The sequence below is a fragment of the Pseudopipra pipra genome, chromosome Z (genome assembly GCF_036250125.1).
Source record: "Pseudopipra pipra isolate bDixPip1 chromosome Z, bDixPip1.hap1, whole genome shotgun sequence".
NCBI lineage: Eukaryota > Metazoa > Chordata > Aves > Passeriformes > Pipridae > Pseudopipra > Pseudopipra pipra.
The window spans coordinates 52,447,983-52,468,815 of NC_087581.1; the positions used below are offsets into that span (position 1 = coordinate 52,447,983).

The 20,833-nt window shown below is 41.0% G+C and overlaps 1 protein-coding gene across 7 annotated transcripts in view; it reads right to left on the reverse strand.

Moving 5' to 3' along the window:
• The window catches only part of KIAA0825 (KIAA0825 ortholog), a 249,849-nt gene that overhangs the window by 97,318 nt on the left and 131,698 nt on the right, over nt 1-20,833 (reverse strand). For 5 of the 7 annotated variants that reach the window (XM_064643221.1, XM_064643219.1, XM_064643220.1 and 2 more), the window contains one exon: nt 19,911-20,005. In XM_064643221.1, the coding sequence (XP_064499291.1) occupies nt 19,911-20,005 (95 nt within the window). Of the gene's footprint in view, nt 1-10,274; nt 13,304-17,107; nt 18,144-19,910; nt 20,006-20,833 lie in introns of those variants that run through there. The other 2 variants (XM_064643223.1, XM_064643224.1) reach the window with 2 other exon arrangements.

A 20,833-nucleotide genomic window follows, 5' to 3' on the forward strand; every position in this document is an offset into this window, starting at 1 on the left:
TACATACAGTTTGATTGACTTAAATTGAATAAGAGCAAAATAACTTTGCAACTGGCAATCCAGGCAGAAAACAGTGAAAATATGGATTGCAAATTAAAATTAATTTCTAGATATGCAGATCAAACCTGATACAGATGTTCTAAAGAGGGAAACATAAGATCAGACTATGACTATTAAGAAATTCCTCACCCCAGATGAAGGTGGGAGATTATTCTCATCCGCTTAAGATTTTAAAAAAATTTTATTATATTGACCATCCATATTTGGAAAAATATGAGAATTAGGGAGACCAAGGAATTAGCAAATACAAAAATTCTAGCAAATTCATACTCATTGCTCTTTGACAGAGCAAAATTAATTTTGATCTACAGGGAGTACATCAATTTAAGGATAATCTGGGGGAAAAAATTAGTGAGAGGTATAAGACTCTCCTTCATTTCAGGGGATCCACAGAGTTTAAGGAAGAATTATGTGGAAAAATTGTATGGAGATTTCATTTGGCTTCTTATATGGGTTTTTCCCATCAGTGCAGGTGAAAAATTCAGTGCAGGTTGATTAAATAATAAAATCTTCTAAGTCATTTCACTTTAAACATTTTATGACTGTCTACATTGTAGCATGACAACATAATTGAATCTTTGATCCAGGTAATTTTTGTACTAAGGGAAAGTACTGGAAAATCATGAAGAAAATAGCCAGCCATTTACATGCAGAAAAACCTTGTAATAATTTTTTTCTGTCAAAGCTTCTGTGCACATTTTCTGCACACAAAAATTTATAATATTAAAACTATTTACTTTGATAACTGCAATTGAAACTGTGTGTCCGTTCAAGTGAATCTGTTAACATATTAAAATGAACAAAAGTTGAAAACAGTATCTGCTTTTTCTTTTGTTTCCTAAACTGAATAGTATTCCTTGGAAAACAAACAAATACTTTTCTTTTAAAAGAAGGAAGTCAAAAATGAAAACATGCAAGGGTTGTGTTTTTCAACTAAAATAGAAACACAAAAGTTTGAAAATGTTTATAGATGTGCCTTTTTTAACAGTTTGGCATGTTGGATATGACTTTCACAGTCTGTTGGCAGCTTGCAGGAAGCCATCACACCTGTGACTTGGCTGTTGATTAATGAGTCTTTCAATTCACAGCTACCATCTGAAGAAGGGCTGTGGCCTCTCTAAGCTTCACTGGTTTATTCGCCTTCAGCTGTAGTCCTACCAAAGTATCTTCCATAAAGAAAATCACACCTGGTTAAGGCTTGTGAAAACCTCAATATGTCATTTTCTAGACAAGTCAAAAAGCATATAAAACCAGACAAAAGATGTATTCAAGCAACATGAATGCAGTTTTGTCATAACCTGTCAATCTAAAGACTAACATAAAAAAGCTTTCTTCAATGACATTTTACAGTGTCAACTGTTAGAATGACAATTCTGAATTTCCTTTTTGCTACATGAGGCAGGATGCATAATGGTTCCCTGCTCTTCACAAAGACTAAGTTTTGTTGTTAGACTCTAGAGAGAAGTTTACGGAGAAAAAAAACCAACAATCAAACAGTTTTCCTAGGTCAAATTACCAGTCAGCATCAGAAACCTCCAAATCACAGTGTCCAGGCAAATTTTAAACTTACTACTCACTTCATACCTTTAAAGAACTAATGCAAAACCGACCAAATCTGCTGTATCTGCATCATGATTTTAGGACTTTGAAGATCAGTTTCACCCTAACAACTGGACTTGGGGAAGAAGCAAAAAGGTCTTTGGGACTTATCCTTTCTGAAGCAATCAGCAGTTGAATCAAGGTGAGCCTGGCAGGACAGAGGAAGTTCATCCAGGAAAGCCATGTGAGAATCCAATAACTTTGGGAAAGATATAGTTCTGAAAGATATCAGTTACAGCTATGAAGGTCTGGGAGGTCTGGAAGGTCTGTAGCAACCACTCGTCCTTAATACTTGTTTCGTTGTGGCAACAGTAAATGTTTCAAAGTCAGTTCTTCCTCATCTAATTCAGAAGAAAACTAATAGGACTACCAACTCCTAAGAAGAATGCAAGTTAATTCAAATTAACTACTCAATTAAGTGTCACTAACCCTTTGTTGCCACTTCAGACAGTGCACATCATCAGCTACCACAGATCAGTTACTACATGGTAGCTTTGTACCTTAAACTTAGTCAAAAAAACTAGGTTCTGCTCTTTGCTTTGCTACAGACTAATTTTACAGTGCAGAAGAAACCTCAAATGTGACTCGTATGACCAGATTTTCCATCTGTTTAACTTTAATATTAATACTTCCCCTCTACCTTACCGGGGCTTAGCATATCTCACCTCATTACTGCTTGCAAAGAAATTCAGATCCCTGTATGGAAATTGAATTACTGTATGTTACTTCAGCACACTGCTGAAAAATCCCTTATCTAAAAGAAGCAGAAGGAAGAAACAACATGTAGATGGACAAAACAGACTTTTAGCTTTTTGCCTTGTGTCCTGTAGCACCTTCCTTTGCAGATGTAGCAAGAAAGACTATAGATGAGATGAGTAGCTAAGCCAATATGTACAGTTAGGGTAGTCAGTACTTTGAATGCATCAATATACATTTACACATTTAACAATTACACATTTGTATACACTTACAGTCACTTTATATATATATATATATATATATACACACACACCTATTAAAAATGAAAATTTAGATCATAAAGGCTCTGAAAGAGGAAAAAGAAAAGAACAGATAAGAAAAAAAATACGACTATCTCCACTTTAAAATCCTTAGTGAGAACAGGATGTAAGACAGAGGTGAAAAGAGGGCAGACGAAAGGAAATATCTGTTTTTAAGGAAAGTCAGTCAAGTAACAGAATGCCAATCACAAGGTTAATTAGTAGCATAAAATGTCAAAAGTGCCATATTTCCAAATAATGATTTGTGGTTGCAGTATACAAAAATATCTAGTTATGAAGAAAAGATACAAACTTCTAAAGAAACCAATAAAATTTGAATGCTAACAATAAATACATGCATGTATTACTAACACAACACATGGCATATACTTAGCAGTATTCTCATCACAGCTGTCCTGATTCTGGCCAGGACAGAGTTAATTTTTGGATACCCAAGAGGGGGCATGGCTGAAACATGGAGGTTATTCTATACCACCCCACAGTCATTTTCCATGGACAGGGGGAAGGGCTCTATTCTGGCATGACATAGTGGAGGGAGCAGTTAGGATTTTCTGTTGTCAGGGGGGTTCCACAGGAATTGTTTGCCTCTTTCTTGTACCCTCTCTCATTAGCATTGCTGCTCTTAATGTTTGTTTTCTTATCTCACTACTGTTTCCAGTAAATTGTTCTTATCTTTACCTGAGATCTTTACCTTTCATGCCTCCAAATCTCTCCATCCCACCCCAGAGAGAAAGGGAGGGGAGGAGAGAGCAACCCAGAGGCCTTGCTTTGGAGAGTCTAAGAGGGAGTCTTACATTGGGGAGTACCATTCCTAAACCATGACTGCCTTATTTGGCATGCAGCAGGAGGCACAAACGCTTGCAACACAAAAGATCTGACCAGAGAGGGTTGGAAACAATTTTTATCTAAGCATTTTTTGTATCAGATATGGAGCCAGCGGTCACAATGTTGCTTGGTCGGTTCATGTGGGTATGGTACCTAACACTGTATATCTTCAGATATATGCAATACATGCTTGTCATGATGCTGTTTTTAAGAGCTGGCAGAGGGATCAGAATCCTTTTATTGCTGTACTATTTTGAAAGCAGTTTCCTTATGATATGATAACATCAAGGGCAAGGGGGGCCTTTTGTGATGTGTGTTCAGTGTTGTTTCTCCTGTCCTGGCTCTGGGTGCTACCTCTGGAAGTCTATTAATAATCATACCCAGTCTTTGGTAGAGGATGATTTTCCCCAGCTTTTCATCCTCTCTTCCTCTACTAGGCCTCAACAGCTTTTGAGAATTTTGAATTTCCTTTGCATGCTAAGAAAAGCAAACTCTTGTTGCTAACTCTCCCAGGTCTCCTCAGTGTAGTCTACATACATTTAGAGTAAAGAAAGAGATTTCTAAGAAGGTCATTCAGAGATTTACACTGAGAGTGGATAGTCACGAGTGGAATGGAATATAGGACAAAATGGGCCAGGTTTTGGGGAAATTCTCTGCTCCAATGGTTTGGAAGTTCACTCCTGAACAAGTCCTACAGGACTCTGATGAAGTGACAGAATATTTGCAAGGAGAATGCTCCAGAGAGGAGCAACTTACTGCAGTGTGGTGGGTTCTGGCTGCTATTTACCAGACACTGCTTGTTATTAAACAGCACCCTCAGTGAGAGGAGGAGGAAAGCAAACCAACAGGCATGGCATCCACTCAAACTGCACCTGAACCAGAGGAACACCCTGCGCTCAGTAGCAGTCACCCTGTATAGAATAAGAAATCCAAGACCAAATCAGTTCACTTAGTGAGGGATGAAGAGGAAGTAGGGCCCTCATAACAGGAGGAAGAGGAAGTGCCAGAGATAATCACCCAATCTCTATCCCTAGGGGAGCTGGGAGATATGGAAAAAGATTTCAGCTGCCAGTCAGGAAAGTCCCTGGCGACCCGGGCTGCTCCAATGCTGGGATAGTGTGGCCTTCGATATGAAACTAGACAGTAGTGAAGCCAAACAACTGGGATCTCTGTCCCAGGATGTGGGCACTGACAAGGGGATTGGGAAGAGGACAGAAACTCTCAGCCTCTGGAGGTGACTCCTATCAAGCGCGAGGGAAAGGTTCTCTCAAGGATGACGTAGTAGTGTGCCCAAGCAGGTGGAACACCATGGAGAAAGGTATCCAGTACCTGAGAGAATTAGCTGTGCTGCAGGTAATCTATAGGGATTCAAATAATGAACAGTCTCTGTAGATCCAGATGAAGTCCAGTGTACACAACCCATGTGGCAGAAATTTGTATGGAGCATGCCATCACTGGATGCAACTCATTGGCACTGATGTCAATCAATGAAAGGAGAACAAACAGTGCTTCAGAAAACTATGTGACTGACAATATGAAGACCATCTTTTTTACTCCCTACCAACCTGCACTCCAGCTGAAGAAAGTCCAACCAAGACTACGGAAAGACTCAAAAGACTCCAGTGAGTTAGAGAGGAAATGTCCCATGCCCTGCCAGTATGGACGAGTCTCTGCTACTGGGAGCAAGTGCCACTCTGAGACAGAGGGTAACGTATTTTTTCCTGTGTGACCGGGGAGAGGACACAAGGAAGTGGGATGGAAAACCCACCTCTGCCCTAGCAAAATGGGTATATAATTAAGAGGAAGAACACCTACCCACAGGAAATTCTTCAAGGATAAATGCTGCTGCAGTTTCAAGTGGCCAAGTCCTCACACAGAATAGGAGGGCTGATGTTACTTCTGATCCTTTTGAATGGACCTCCAGTTCATATTTATAGGAAGTGAGCAACGAGTACCATGACCAGAACTGGACAAGCCCTGCCTCCAGCAGCAAAGGGGCAAATTGGATCTACTGGACTATGTGGATACAATAGCCTGGCACATCAGACCCACAAGAGTATAAGGCTTTAGTTGACACCATGTCCCCTGATGCCATCAAGACATGTAGGGGGCTAAATCCATCTCTATTTCTGGGGTGAGAGGGGTATCCCAACAGCTGATTGCAGTGGAAGCTGAAGTGAGCCTGACCATGAACAAATCGCAAAATCACCCCATTGTGCCATCCCAGAAGCTCTGTGTATCCTTGGCACAGATTACCTGAGAGAAGGATATTGTAAGGACCCAAAAGGCCATCTTTGGGCTTTTGGGATAGCTGCTGTGGAGACAGAAGAAATTAGACAGCTGAATACCTTGCCTGGTCTCTCAGAGGACCCTTCTGCTGTGGCACTGCTGAGGGCCAAAGAACGACAGGATTGAGTGGGTATATCATATTCCTTAACATGCACCAGCCTCCAGGAAAATTAAAAGGTACAATGGACTGTTAAAAACCACTTTGAAAGCGAAGGGTGGTGGGACCTTCAAACATTGGAATCTACATTTAGTGAAGGCCACCTGCTTAGGTAGTACTGGAGGCTCTACCAGTCAAGCTGGCCCTGCCCATTTAAAACTTCCACATACTGTGGAAGGGAATAAAGTCCCCGTGGTGCATATGAGGAACCTGTTAGAGAAGACAGTTTGGATTAATCCTGCCTCAAGCAAAGGCAAACCCATCCACTGGATTGTTTTTGCTCAAGGACCTGAGTGTACTTGGTGGGTAATGCAGAACGACAGGGAAACACGATGTCTACCTCAATGGGAGTTTGATTTTTGGGTCAGAAGAGTTTGTAATGTTGAACTGTATAATACTGGTTGCTGAATGACACTGCCACTGTATGCCATAACTGCCATGGACAGTGAGGATGAATTGCTCTAGATTCAACAGTTGTAAGCTCCTGATGCAGCTTGTAACCAGCTGACAGCACACCAGCCCTCCTGCCCTGGAAGATATCTAGGACAGATAGAACCCACAGTCATGGACTAAATGAACTCAACAGACATCTTGGAGGGATGGCCCATATATACATACGTATATGTATATGTATACTTGGAAGATATAGGATTTGGGCGTGTTGTAGATAGTACAGAATAAGGAGTGGATTATGTCCTGGTTCCAGCCAGGACAGGGTAATTTTTGAATAGCCAGGAGGGAGCATGGCTAAAACACAGAGATTATTCTATACAATATAACATCATTTTTCATGGATGAGGAAAGGCTCTTTTCAAGATTGGCATAGCATGGTGGAGGGAGTGGTTAGCTGTAGGAGCTGTGTCCAGGGGTGCAGGGGAAGCACCCAGGGCAGGGAAGCCCAGGGGACATGCATGGAAATATGTACTCTCATTGGTCACAAGGTCACATGATTTTAAGGGATAAAAACAGCGCCAGGTTTGAATAAAAGCCTTTTTGATTACCATCTCATCAGGGAGCTGATTCCATTTCTTTATTATATAAAGACCCCACGCGACATGTGGCGCCCAACGTGGGGCTTAAAACCTACATTAGGCCAGAATAGAAATCCCTGAATCAGGGGAATATCAGTAAATTCTGGTTATCGTATTAATTTTTAGAATATGGGAATTTTTCACTGAAAAAAACTCAGACATCTTTAAGCCATTGTCTTAGCCGATCCTGAGAAATGCAGTTAGTATAGAGAGCTCAAAAAATATTAGGGAAAGTGCATAGGAACAGAGAAGGAGAAAAAAGAAGAAAAGAAGAAGAAGCCGAGAAACCAGGACAGCAGTGGAGAGAGGAGAGCGGGGTCAACCAACCATCTCAGCTGTGAGTGAGCTGAAAAGCAGTGCCAGCAACCAACACCACGGCCAGGTCTGCTCCCTGAGTGGCTGTGAGCCCACAGCTCGGAAACACGAGCGGCGGAGCACACCAAACCCCGCCGGAACCTCTGCTGCCCGCTGCTGCCATGTGCTAAGCACCGAGCGCGGAAAGAGGTGCCACTGCTGCTCGAACACCCCCAACCCAACCGCGAGACCCTGCGAACCCCGCACTGGCGCACCTTTCCGTCAAGCGGAGAAGCGCCACAGCTCCATGCAGCCGCTGCCTGCCCGCATTCGCTTGCCGCCTCTGCAAGCCCCGCGCCCATGCTAGAAGGAGTGCGGGACCCATAGAAGCTGCACCGTGAAACCCTGCCACAGCACCTGAGCCCCCACCCACCCAGCAGACCGTGAGAGCTCGCAGCCGCCTTCTGCCAGTCTGAGCGTGCCTGTAGCCACCACGTACGGCCTCCACACCACTGAACCAGCTGCCAGGAGCACTGCAGACCGTAAGGGAACCTCATGCGCTGCCACGACCACTGCCGCTGCTGCCGCGACTGCCGCTGCTGTGGGACCTACCGCTCCGGGAGATCCCCCCGCCATCTGCCACTACCCCCAAGCCACCGGAGCAGCAGTCGACACCCGGACAGCACTGGACGCTGACGGGGACACTGTGCGAGAACAGCCAATCCAGAAACCAAAAGTAAAACTCAGCAGCCGCAAAACAAAGGACCCCTCCGCACACGTGTGTCCACAGCGGCAATAGTAAGGTAAAAAACATGGGAAGCTTTTTCTCCACCGAGATATCACAAGACACTGAAACATTAACTCTACCGCTAAGATCTTTCCACATCCAAACTACAAAGGCAGAATTATCAGAATTAGTAATGTTTATTAGGTCTGTATATCCCACATTGCCACTAATGGAAGTGCTACATATAGACATATGGGAAAGACAGGGGCACATCCTGAACCAAAGGACCAAGGCAGGAGATCGCTGAGCCGATAATATAATTCCAGCTTACACAGTGATAATGTCTGCCCTCCATAAAGTACATGAGTGAACGGAACAATTATCCCACACTTACACACAACCCCCCACCCACACTGCTAGTCGCAGCCTGAAACCTATGTGTAGAAACACAAATGCACAGGGTTTACTGGGAGGGGAGGGATACATTTGTGAGTTAAGTTATGGATCGGGTGCCGATAGCCATGGGAGTACGGGTCACTGGGAGGGAACGGAGTCTGTAATGCGGGATCCCAGCCCATGGGCCCCGTTGCAGCGATTAGGGGGGGAACCAAGCCTATTTGCCACCCCACGCTGTAGATGATCAGTGACCACTTGCGCCAGCATCGGCGCAGACATCTTGCCCTCCAAACAGACTGGAAGTTGATTGTTCTTTTCCAGCCCCAGCGCCGCCCCGCTCCAGCCATAGGCATGAGGGGGAAGGGCTCCTCCCCCACACCACGTCCATCACCCACCACCACCCCCCCACAGGGTTTACTGGGGCCAGGGTGGGGAGGAATGGGGGGATGAGGAGGAGGGACCAGGGATGGTTCCACCGGGAGGGAGCGAGGGGGCAAACGAGGAAAGGTCAGTTGACAAGGGGGAACAGTGTCGGGAGGAGGCATTTCAAGTGGGAGACTTGCAGGTTATCCATGCATGCCCAGTCATTTTTAACCAACGTCAGCCCCCTCAATCCCAGCCTCTGCCATATGAGGTGACAAAGGAATTGAGGCAACTGGTAAGAGATACTGGCATGTCCTTAACCAATACTTTCACGTATTTGGAGACATTGAGTTCCATCTATTTTTTCACCCCACATGACCGGAAGAATCTAATGAAATTAGTTCTTAACAACACTCAGTATACAGTCTGGTTAACTGACTACCAAGAGAATTGTGCTACATATGCAACCAACACCCAAGCAGGCATAACTGCAAACCAATTAACCAGGGAAGGAAATTACAGCACAGTAGATGCCTAGTCAACCTATCCCCGGGAGGTGTACGAAGTAATAGCCAAACAAGCCCTGAAAGCCATGAGAAGCTTCCCACTACAGACCGAGATAGCAACCTGTCATCCACAAAAGTGTTACAAGGTTCTACTGAACCATATTCACAATTCCTAGATCGGCTGCAATCTGCTTTAAAAAAGCAAGCTGAGTACAATGAAGCCAGAGAGACACTTTATAAGCATCTGGCTTTTGAGAAGGTGAACCCAGACTGTAAAAGAGCTTTGCAGGCCCTTCCTAAAAGAGAGAGTTGTAGCATTGCTGAGCTGGTTCGACTCTACCAAGGAGTTGGCTCTGTGGAGCACCAGTCTGCCTCTTTAGCCACAGCTTTAAGCACTCAGCTAAGAGTGCAGGAAGGGGCCAGACCCAGAGCGAGTTGCTTTTGATGTGGGGCCCCTGACCACTTTCAGAGGGATTGCCCTTGGAGACCCTTAGCAGCAACATCCCACAAGTACCTAAGCAGCAGGGAATGGGCTGAGTTGTACCAAGGGTGCCATGGGCAGGGCCAGGGCCACGCCCTGGGCACCACACTGCTTGCCGCCGTGCTGCTCGCCATCCTCCTCTTCTTTGCCACCCACTTTCATGAGCAGGAGAGGAAGCAGCTTGAGGCAAGTCATAATGTGCCAACAACCAGTCCCTGGAATACCTCTGTATTCTGCGTCCCCAAGAGGAGTGGGAGGTGGAGAACACTGAAAGACTTACAGGCAGTAAACACAGTCATAGAACCTATGGGAGCATTGCAGCCTGGACTTCCCTCACCTGCTATGTGCTTCCAGCAAAGTGGCCACTAATGGTAATTGACTTAAAGGACTGCTTTTTTACCATCTTCCTACACCCTGAGGATGCAGCAAGGTTTGCTTTTTCCATCCCCGCCTTGAACAATGCTCAGCCCATGCAGAGGTATCGCTGGGTTGTCCTTCCTCAGGGGATGCAAAATAGATATCAAACAGCCATCATACACCATTATATAGACGACATATTAATAACCAAGGCCACAGAACATGAACTGCAATTTGTTGTTACTGCTCTAATCAAAGTTGTCCAAGATGCAGGGTTACAGGTTGCTCCAGAAAAAATGCAGCAATCGCAACACTGGACATACCTTGGATGGAAAATCACTCAGCAGGAAATTTCTCCACAGCCACTGCAGCTCGAGGTAAAAAACACTTTAACTTTACACGAGCTTCAAAAACTTCTGGGAGCCATCAACTGGTTAAGGCCTATTTTAGGCATAACCACAGAGGAGCTACACCCTCTAATTGAGCTGCTTAAGAGGGACTCAGACCTAATGTCTAGCAGGTCTCTGACAGCAGAGGCAAAGTAGGCGTTAGACACTTGTGCCAAGGCAATAGAAAGCAGACAAGGCAGAAGGAGAAATCCTGAACTACAAATCTGCCTTGCTCTCGCACCCAGCAGGTACCAGCCATCTACAGTTTTGTTTCAGTGGGATCAGACTGAAAAAGACCCACTGCAAATTTTAGAGTGGCTATTTCTGCCCCACACACCACCTAAAACTGTGTGGACTACTAATGAAATGTTCACCAAGCTTGTCATTAAAGGCAGAGGACAACTAAAGGAGCTGGACGGGAGAGATCCTGCAACCATCTACATCCCAGCTACAAAGGACAACCTTGATGGGATGCTAGCTGAGGATGCAGGATTCCAGGCTGCCTTGGCAGGCTTTGACGGTGACATTTCAATTCATCTCCCTAAACACAGATTGTGGGCAGAAGTCAGTAATCTACCCTTAAAAGCCACAACCAGATGCAAACATGAACCAGTGAAAGGCCTTATGGTCTTCACAGATGCATCTGGGCAGACCCCAAAAGCTGCAGTGGCATGGGTAAACTCTGACACAGGACAATGGGAAGGAGAGGTACAAACCATGAACCAGGGCTCTGTGCAGGTTCTGGAACTGGCTACCATACGTATTGCCTTGGGAAAGTTTTCTGAACAACCTGTTAATGTTGTTACCGATTCCTGTTATGCTGCAGGGTTAGTGTCCCATCTTGAAAGTTCATTTCTTCGAGATGTTGCTAACCCTCACCTGTTGTTTGAAATGCATTCTGTATGGTTTCTTGTCAATCACAGAAAGTTTGATTTTTACATAATGCACACAAGGTCACACACTGAAATGCCAGGACCAACAGCTGACAGGAACCGAGAGGCTGACAAAGCAGCAATGTTTAACACCGTACCTAGAGTCTTAGAGCAAGCAAAATTGTCTCATTCATTTTTCCACCAGAACGCATGTTCACTGAAGAGACAATTTCAAATAACACTCAATCAAGCTTGAGACATAATCATGTCATGCCCAGACTGTCAGCAAATCACACCCATGCCATCTCAGGAAGGCATTAACCCCAGAGGGTTAATGGCAAATGAGATTTGGCAAACGATACCACACATATAGCCGACTTTGGCACATTAAAATATGTACACGTTACAGTAGATACCCATTCACAATACATAACCACCATTGCACACACTGGAGAAAAGGCCAAGGATGTAATAAGACACTGGCTCAGTTGTTTTGCAACCCTTGATACCCCAAAATAGATTAAGACCGACAATGGGCCAGCTTTCATTTCAGAAAAGGTAAGAAACTTCCTGTCAGATTGGGGAATTTCTCACCCCACAGGTATTCCACACTCACCCACTGGACAAGCAATTGCTGAAAGGGTACATCGCACACTGAAAGACATGTTAACTAAACAGAAAAGGGGGGAATCAGTCTGTAGTCCGCAAGAGCGTCTGTGGAAAGCCACATATGTCCTAAATTTTTTAAATTGTGACAGTGTTGAAAAAAGCAGGCACGAAAGGCAGCACAGGCCTCAGGCTTTTGCCTGTCCCAAACCACCAGTCATGGTGAGAGATCTGATTTCAGGGCAGTGGACGGGACCGGTGGACCTCATGACTTGGGGGCGAGGCTATGCCTGTGTGGCTACAGGAAACGAGCTGAAATGGATTCCCTTCAGGTGTGTTAGACCCTACCTAGGTACACAACCACAGCAGTAAGAACCAGAGTAACGCAGAAGTTATAAAAAAGTTATGTTTCCGTTTCAGGTTTACATTTGAGGATGACCAGTGTGGCAAAATGCAGAGTCTATACAAAATCCATGAGTGTGTGTATGATGAATGGAATGACGGCCGTCAGTGAATGTGTGTGTGAATGAATAAGAGAGTTGTTTGACTGGACAAGTGCCTTAAACACCAAACACCTCACAAAATAACACTACCTCCGCCACACGGTCACTTTAAGAGAATTTAGTTTGGTAAGCTTATCCTGTTTTTGAAATAAAGTTGATTTCCCAGTTATTTAAACCCTCAGATTAATAAAGGTTATAAGTCTATGCATGGTTGGGCTAAGGCCCCTAGGTTAATAAAGTTATTTTTCCAAGTTGCACTACCCCTGAGAAATATAAGACAGTTTTAAAAGGTTTACAATAGATGTATAAGGAGCCAAAGCAAGCAATGTGCTGGGTCATTGCAAAGCTATGGTAGATTATAATATACTGTTCTGTTGTTTGCACTGTTGTTTTTGCACTGTTTTCATGACCGTCTTAAATAATTGAGAAGGGGGTGATGTAGGAGGCGTGTCCAGGGGTGCAGGGGAAGCACCCAGGGCAGGGAAGCCCAGGGGACATGCGTGGAAATATGTACCCTCATTGGTCACAAGGTCACATGGTTTTAAGGGATAAAAACAGCGCCGGGTTTGAATAAAAGCCTCTTTGATTACCATCTCATCGGGGAGCTGACTTAATTTCTTTATTATATAAAGACCCTGCGCGACAGTTAGCTATTGTCTATTTTCAGGGGCTTTTCTTGTGAATTGTTAGCCTCTTTCTTGTACGCTTTGTCATTAGTATTGTTGCTGTTACTGTTCATTTTCTTATTTCATTGCTGTTTCCAGTAAATTGTTCTTCTCTCAATCCATGATCTTGACCTCTTCTGCCCCCAATTCTCTTCTCCATCCCGCTGCAGGGGGAGAGAAAGGGAGAGGGGAAACAAGCGAGTGGCATATGGTTTGGAGAGCCTCAATGGGAGCACTAAACTGGGCTGTACCACTCCTAAACCAAGATAAAAGGACATCAAAGCACATACAAATGTGGACAAATGTGATCTAATTTTAAATGGGAATTAAATTACTGTGATACACTATTAGAAGAAAGAGGTTTAGATCACAGACCTATGCTCTAGCCAATAAGCTGTGATGAATACACTTCTGAATGCAAAAGATGTATTACCAATACTTCCTTCCTTTTTTTGGTTTTATTTTCACTTATTCTAGGGGCCAGGTTTGAGCAATGAAAAAAGGATCAAATTAGCATGAAACGTTATTTAAGGAATTTTATATTTTTAATTAAAAGAGAGCTGGTAAATGTATACTTCGATATCCTAAGCTGGCAAAGGCCTCATAATAAAGGACTGCCAAGTATTAAAGTTAATATGAGCTTATTAACTAATATTAATATTAATATTAACTAAGTTTACTGGGATATGGCAATCCTTTCGTTTTTAGCACTTTTTGTTGGAGATAGTCATTGGAGAATATTGTTTTATTCATAGGATTCGTCAACATGTCTGCAGGAAAGAGAGACTGCTAACAATCAGAAAAGCCTCAAGTGTACTGTGTATGGGAAGCCTCACCTTTAGCCTCACTTACTTGTGAAATTCATGCTATAACTGTATACATAATAGTGGCTTGAGTGGCAGTCAAACTATGTAATACTGTTCCCTTTTGCTTACCGACCTACATTCTGCCACCAGTGCTTTAAAAGTGCCAGGCAGGGAACTAAGCCTACTTCTGACAGATTCTTTCAGGTTAGAGTACAGTTTCATTAGCTACATCAGAAGAGGATAAGCAGACAAATGATAATCCTTATGGTGACAGATGTGACAAATACCTTGTTATTGACCAACTCGTTTATGGAAAAGGATTGCTGCTTATCCAGAAAGGTCAAAGTCAGATTTTCCTCAAAATCTCAGCGGCTTTTTTTTCGTACTAGGGTCTATACCTGACTTTGTGATCAACCAAGAGACATGAAATAATGGATTAATACCTTTCACCTGCTTCTTTTGACACAGAAACAATGAGATACTGCCTTTCATAGTCTCCCATGCATTTTAGAAAGCCTGTTCTCATATGCATTATAAGGGATCAATTATAATCTCACCAAGCAGGTGGTGATTACTGTAGTATTAATGGCATCCTAGTTCTTCATCAACTCATCGTTAATAGTCGACTTGTAGTCGCAACAACAATATGAATTTCCAATATCCAGCAATTTGGATACAAAAGGTCTAGGAGCACCTGCAGTTTAGAAGAACAACTAACACATCCAGAAGTACACTAGACTTAATACTGACATCCTCTGCCATGCAGATAAGCTCTCTTCTTGGCATCGTGTCAAGAACTGCTCTTCCACTATTTCTTTCTTCTACCAAAAAAATTTTTAGAGAACTTCCTACCATTTTCACTCATTTTTTTTTTTCACTCATTTCTCAGATTGAGGCTTTTGTAAAGTTGTATAGAAAGTCTTTCACAGACAACAAACACACGCAGTTTGCTGGCACTCTTTTCAATTTCAAAACCACATAATAAATTTTTCCATGTGTTGATATACTGGATTTTAAAAGAGCATTTTCTGGATATCTAGATAATCAACAATACAATGAATATAAACATTTTCTATAAATAGTTCACCATATGGCTACCACTCTCAACAGATGGTGTCTGTGTATTCACTGGAATATACAAGAGCCATGCAAATTTTGCCCTGCAATCATTCAGAATTCGAAACAAGAGCTTTTGACTTAATTTCAGTTCTACTAAACTTAATCAATGGTAAAACATACAATTTTATCACCTAGCTCTAATGTGGGGACAAATGCCACAACTATATCAACAAATGTATTTGCAAAATGCAATACAGTGAAAAGGATTTCAAAACAGAGACACTACATACATATTTTACCCAGTTTTAGTAGAAAATAAGCATTATTTTTTTTTAATTTCCTTAAAGTCAATATATAAACAACTCCAAGTTTCCTACTTGCTTTCAGAAGCTGCTTTCAGAATATCTATCAAAGGAACGCATGACTGAAACTTGACTAGACACTATCTCAACCTAAAACTCTTTAAGGTCAATTCACTGTGTAAACACTTTCTGGAAAACTCTTCTTGAGCTACACTGGTATATCTATTGGAAATCATATTCTGCTTTTCAGTCTAGACATTTTTCATGGCATTTCTTATCCACTTGAACAAATATTACTTTTAATTTCTATAGTTTTTCTAACTTGGTATTCTCACCTGATGCACTTATGGCAAAATGTGTTAGCATTCCCTTCTCAGTTATTAAGTTGTTACATTTTCTGTTCTGAAGAACTTGTACCTGACTGTCATTGGCTTTGCCAGTCATGAGTTCTTCTCTGTCTATTCCTATTTTCCTCAGAGTTCTCCTGTAGCAGGATCCACACCATTCCAACCAAATCACTACTTATTTTCCTGCACTGGCACCAGTGCTCTGTGAAACTTGCCTAAGTGCAGAGGAAGAAAACCCAGCCATTGCTTTTCAGAACAGCAAATTATTGCAATTGGATAATGGTTTCACATGTTACAAAAATGCCTAATTTTTTTTCTCATCATTATAGCTGAGCAGAATGTAATTATTCTTCATAGTAAAGTATTCAGTGCATCTGAAAGTTCTGTAGAACTGCAGAAGGAAGGTGAAGGTCACATCTCAAAGCCCAGCAAAATAATAATATCTTATAACCATGTACAAGTTGCTGAGATACTTTAAAAATAAATGATCACAAGTTTAACTTATATATCGGTATAAAGGAGAGTACATAAACAAGAAGGGTAATGTATGGTACTGTGCTCTGGATTTGTAGCTCAGTGTTGACGACTCACCAGCATTTTGCCTGTTGCTGAGTACTGCTTGCACAGCACCAAGGCCATTTCTTTGTCCCACTTTGCTCTACCACGTTATGGGCTGGAGGTGTGCAGAAAGCTGGGAGAGGGCACAGCTGACCCAAAATGACTAAGGGGATATTCCATGCCATATAAATGTACTCAGCAATAAAAACTAGGGAATGGAGGAGGAATGGGGGATGTTTGGGGCTATGGCGTTTCCCTAGCCCTGTAACCACTACGTGTGTGGTGCCTGGCTTTCCAGGAAGCAGTTGGACACCTGCCTGTGCATGGGAAGCACTGAATGAATTCCTTGTTTTGCTTTGCTTACTTGTGCTGCTTCATTTATTAAAATGTCTTTAGCTGAACCCAGGAGTTTTCTCACTTTGCTCTTCCAGTTCCCTCCCCAACTCCACTGAAGGCAGAGCAAGCCACCAGCTATACAGACATTGGCCAGGAACAACTCACCACAGTCACTAACATAATAATAGGCAGAGAGACAGTGGCCAGACAGTTAAAAAGAAGAGATCTGCTAACTAAGAGTTGCTACACTAAACTGCAGAAACATTTTCAACATGCTGATTTAGCCAGACAATAACAACTTTTGCTTTATGAGCAGATCAGTAACTAAAAGTTGAGATACAGGTGAATTAAAAAATAATTGCTCTTTTCACTTTAATACATGTATTAGACGGAAAGAACTCCCATTTGGTATTGAAATGTCTCAGGATGTACAACTGAGATCCGAGATCCAACAAAGCAGCATGCATCTGTGTAAGCATGCAGGATATTTTCCAAAACTTGGGTAAGACAAGTTCATAAGTTAGTTGAATGTTAACAGACAATATTAAAAGGTATTATTGAAAGGTATGTTTTAACTTTTACTCTTGTACTTCAAACTACCTATATATATGTTTGTAAAAAAAAAGCAAACCAGAAGTAAAACTAGAAAGGAAAGAAATCCCTTATATTTCCCTTTTCTTCCTGTAGGAAAAGTTTCTTACATAATCTAAAGGTATTAATTGTGAACACAGATGAACATTAAGTTTTCCATATTACTCTTTACTGCTTCTGATAGCATTCTATATTTTATAACCTTGAAATAAAATAATATCATTAACCATCTACATCTTTAATTTGAAAAATCTACCTGAATGCTTTTACTTTGAGGATTATAAGAATGTGTGGATTAGATCCACACAGTAGTGTGGAGGCAGCAATGAGTAGTAGACAACAATTCATTCCCTTTTTAACCAGTCCTAAAATGCTTTTACTTTCCCCTAACCACCAACCAATTAATTTGCTTAACACTTGCTGGCTCTGGGACAATGCTCTCATAACCTCCTCTCACCTAACTCAGTCATTAACTAGGTTAGGGGAGCATTTCCACTGTAAATGAGTCCCCTAAGCATTTTCACTTTTTTTTCTGCCGGAGTAGACAGTATTTATTTTATTTCATATGCAACTGACAGTATTTTCTCTTTAACATGAAAAAAGGAAATATATCTCTCCAGTATCACTGTGAATTGATAAAAAATATTTTTGCCTGAAGAGAAGTAACTGATCAGGGAAAGCTTTAGCATGTGTCAAAGAAGGAATAATTAAAATATTATGGCACTCCAATTTATAAACTTATGGTTCTGACACAGTTCAAGTACTACCCTTGGTTTTGTTTAACTCCTCTCAGGAGGCAAATAGTAGAAATGAAATGGGTCCACCGTAAATGGGAGGTCAAAATAATCACACACTCATTCAGCTTGAACCTTAACTCCTGAGCACAAGATGGCTGAAATTTATGCAATTCTAGGAAGGATCATGGAGCATCACCAAAAGATAGTGCTCACCTGAGTCTCACTGCAAAAGGTTGCTTGAGTAGTCACAAGATCAGCTAGAACTGTCCTAGTCAGCAAGAAAATATGTGCAGACATACATTAACTATGCTAAAAATTGGGTCACGTAAAGACAAGTTGTGTTGGAGATACTGGTCACTATGGCAGATACTGGATCAGCAATTCTAGTTAATCATCACAATGGATTTAAACAATCTGTTGGTCTGTAAAGTAGAGTGGTTAAAATAATAAATCCATGAGCTAATCATTAATGGCTCGCATAATGTCACTTCTAGATGAGAATTTCCATATCATGCAGAAAGGCAATGAATGGAGACATTTTTGAATTAGGAAGGATGACAACAATTAGGGCACTTATTAAATTAAAAAAAAAAAGCAACAGTAGATGATATGACAAAGGCGTGAAATAGAGAGAAGGACAGAGAAGGCATATACATGACTTCTTTCTAAACTCTATAAAGAGACCAAAAGAAAAATAAAATGTGTTTCAAGAGAACAGAGCAGATGAAATGTTCATGTAAAATGTTCCCTCTACAAATCACAGCAACCCTCTGCTCCATTTGGCTTATATTGATGACATCAAGATGAAGGGAAGTTCAAGAACCAGTCTGATTCTAAGACCTTCTATGACAATGTTAAAAAGACAAACTACTTCACTTTCAATGAAGAAATAGCAATCAGGAGGAGAACCATCAAAGAAAAAAAAATAATACTGAATTGTCTCTGTCATTTAACATAAAAATAAGACTACTGGGTACAGATCAAAAAGTCTGTGAAGTCTCACATTCTGCCTGGTAGTGGGTAACAGAGGACATTGAGAGGAGAACTGAATAGCAAATTTCTGCCAGCAGGATTTTTTTGGGCAATTGCATTAAAATTTTGGAAAGAACAATTTGTGTGGGAAAAAAATTAAACTTAACAAAATTAAGAAAGAAGATTAGAAATAGACTCTACAAATATTTTATATATGAAATGAAGGAAGAAGTAAATGTTTAAGACTAACTGCTAGTAATAAATTGAGAAAATGGTATAAAAAAACTAAAACATTTTTAACATGCAAATTGACACACTTTTGAAATTGTTACTCTGGTTTCTAGATAGAGAAACAATTCAGTTTAAAAGATGAATTGTAGGACCATATTAGGTATCATCAGGAGGGTTCAGAATTAAGAAGGGAATGTCTAGTTTGCAACATGAAAATTTTCCAGTTTTCGTAAGTTGGAAATATTTTAGAAAAATACCCAGTTTTTCCACCTAAAATTTTCTGAACTTAATAAGTTGCTGTTTCTGAATTTAACAAGTGTTAATTTTGCAGTAAATATATCTGCCTAAAAATTAAGTAGTTAAATTTTACAGGTAAAAAAGCAATAAAATATTAAAATAATTTTCATTAATTAAAAACTACTAAGGAAACACTTTCTAGCTACACTTGTCATGCCCCCAAACAAATTTAAGATACCTTGAAACTTGAGTAAACATGCTTTAAATTTTGTGCTGAAATCTCACTGAGCAGAACAGATTTGCAAAAGTTACTAATTTCTTTTTAAAGCATTATTTAAGTGTAATATCAACACACATTCATATCCTTCTGTCTCAGACAGGAAGAACATATTAGATTCCTCAAAATAGGAATCAAAAACCATCTGAGTATGGATTACATACACTAGAAAAAAAGTAGCTCCATTTTAATATTGTATATTTAAAAAGAATTGCAAAATATATTTTACAAATTTCACCAATAAAACCCGTGTGTACTGGCTATCATAAGTAAAAAAACATAAGAGGAAAGCATGATTGTTTGCCAAAATCCCATTACCTGTGTGTCAGCAGCACCCTGAAGGTCATCTGATTCAATCCCAAGCAACTTGGCAGCAAGTTTGACCAGTCCCAGTTCCCTTCAGTACTGGCTGACTGTTGATACACAGAAAGAAGCTAGTTAGTTATTAATCAGCATTAATGTGATCAGTACATTAAAGCTCCAGCTGTGATATACTAACCAAGAAGGAAGGGGTGTCTAGAACCAGGACTTAGAAAGAGGACATCAATCATGTCCACAGAAGAGAAGTTTTATTTCAGTAAGATGGCAATTAGTTTATAAATCATTTAGGGATGTAGCCATTGTTTATAAAAAGATAAATCATTTTTTTGAACTTTTATTCTTTCAACTGTTAATGGCATTGTGCCCAACCACTTTGTCTGAGAGCTGACTCTTTGTCCGAAAAGCAAAATAGTTTTGTAACAGCAATTTGTATTTTCTGCTGTCAGTGAAGAGTTTGTCATTAAAAACTCAGTATAGCTGGAATTCAAGATGTAACCTGTACCATAATTAGCGTGAAGGTTTAGTTGCCTATTGTTTTGTAAGGCACTCCAGTCACCAGATAGTTATTATAAACAGCAGTACACCTACACAGTATGAACAAATGTAACTCCATATTGTTTACTTAATAATAAAAGCAATTTAGAATAATTGTGGGCAGCCAAAAGACCACGCATAACATTATTTTGTTTACAAAACAGTAAGTCCTGTTGAATAATATTACTTTTCATTGTCAGCAATAGTTTAGTAGCAACTAGAATTCAACATTCGTGGGAGGAAATAATTAAAAAATTACTGTTGTGATGTTGCAAATGACATAACTTTCCTAAACTTTAACTAATGGTAGCAAGTGGTTACATTTCTTTTTACGGACTCTTGGTGGTTTGATCTTGAAATCAGCAAAGATTTGAGTTTCTCTGGAC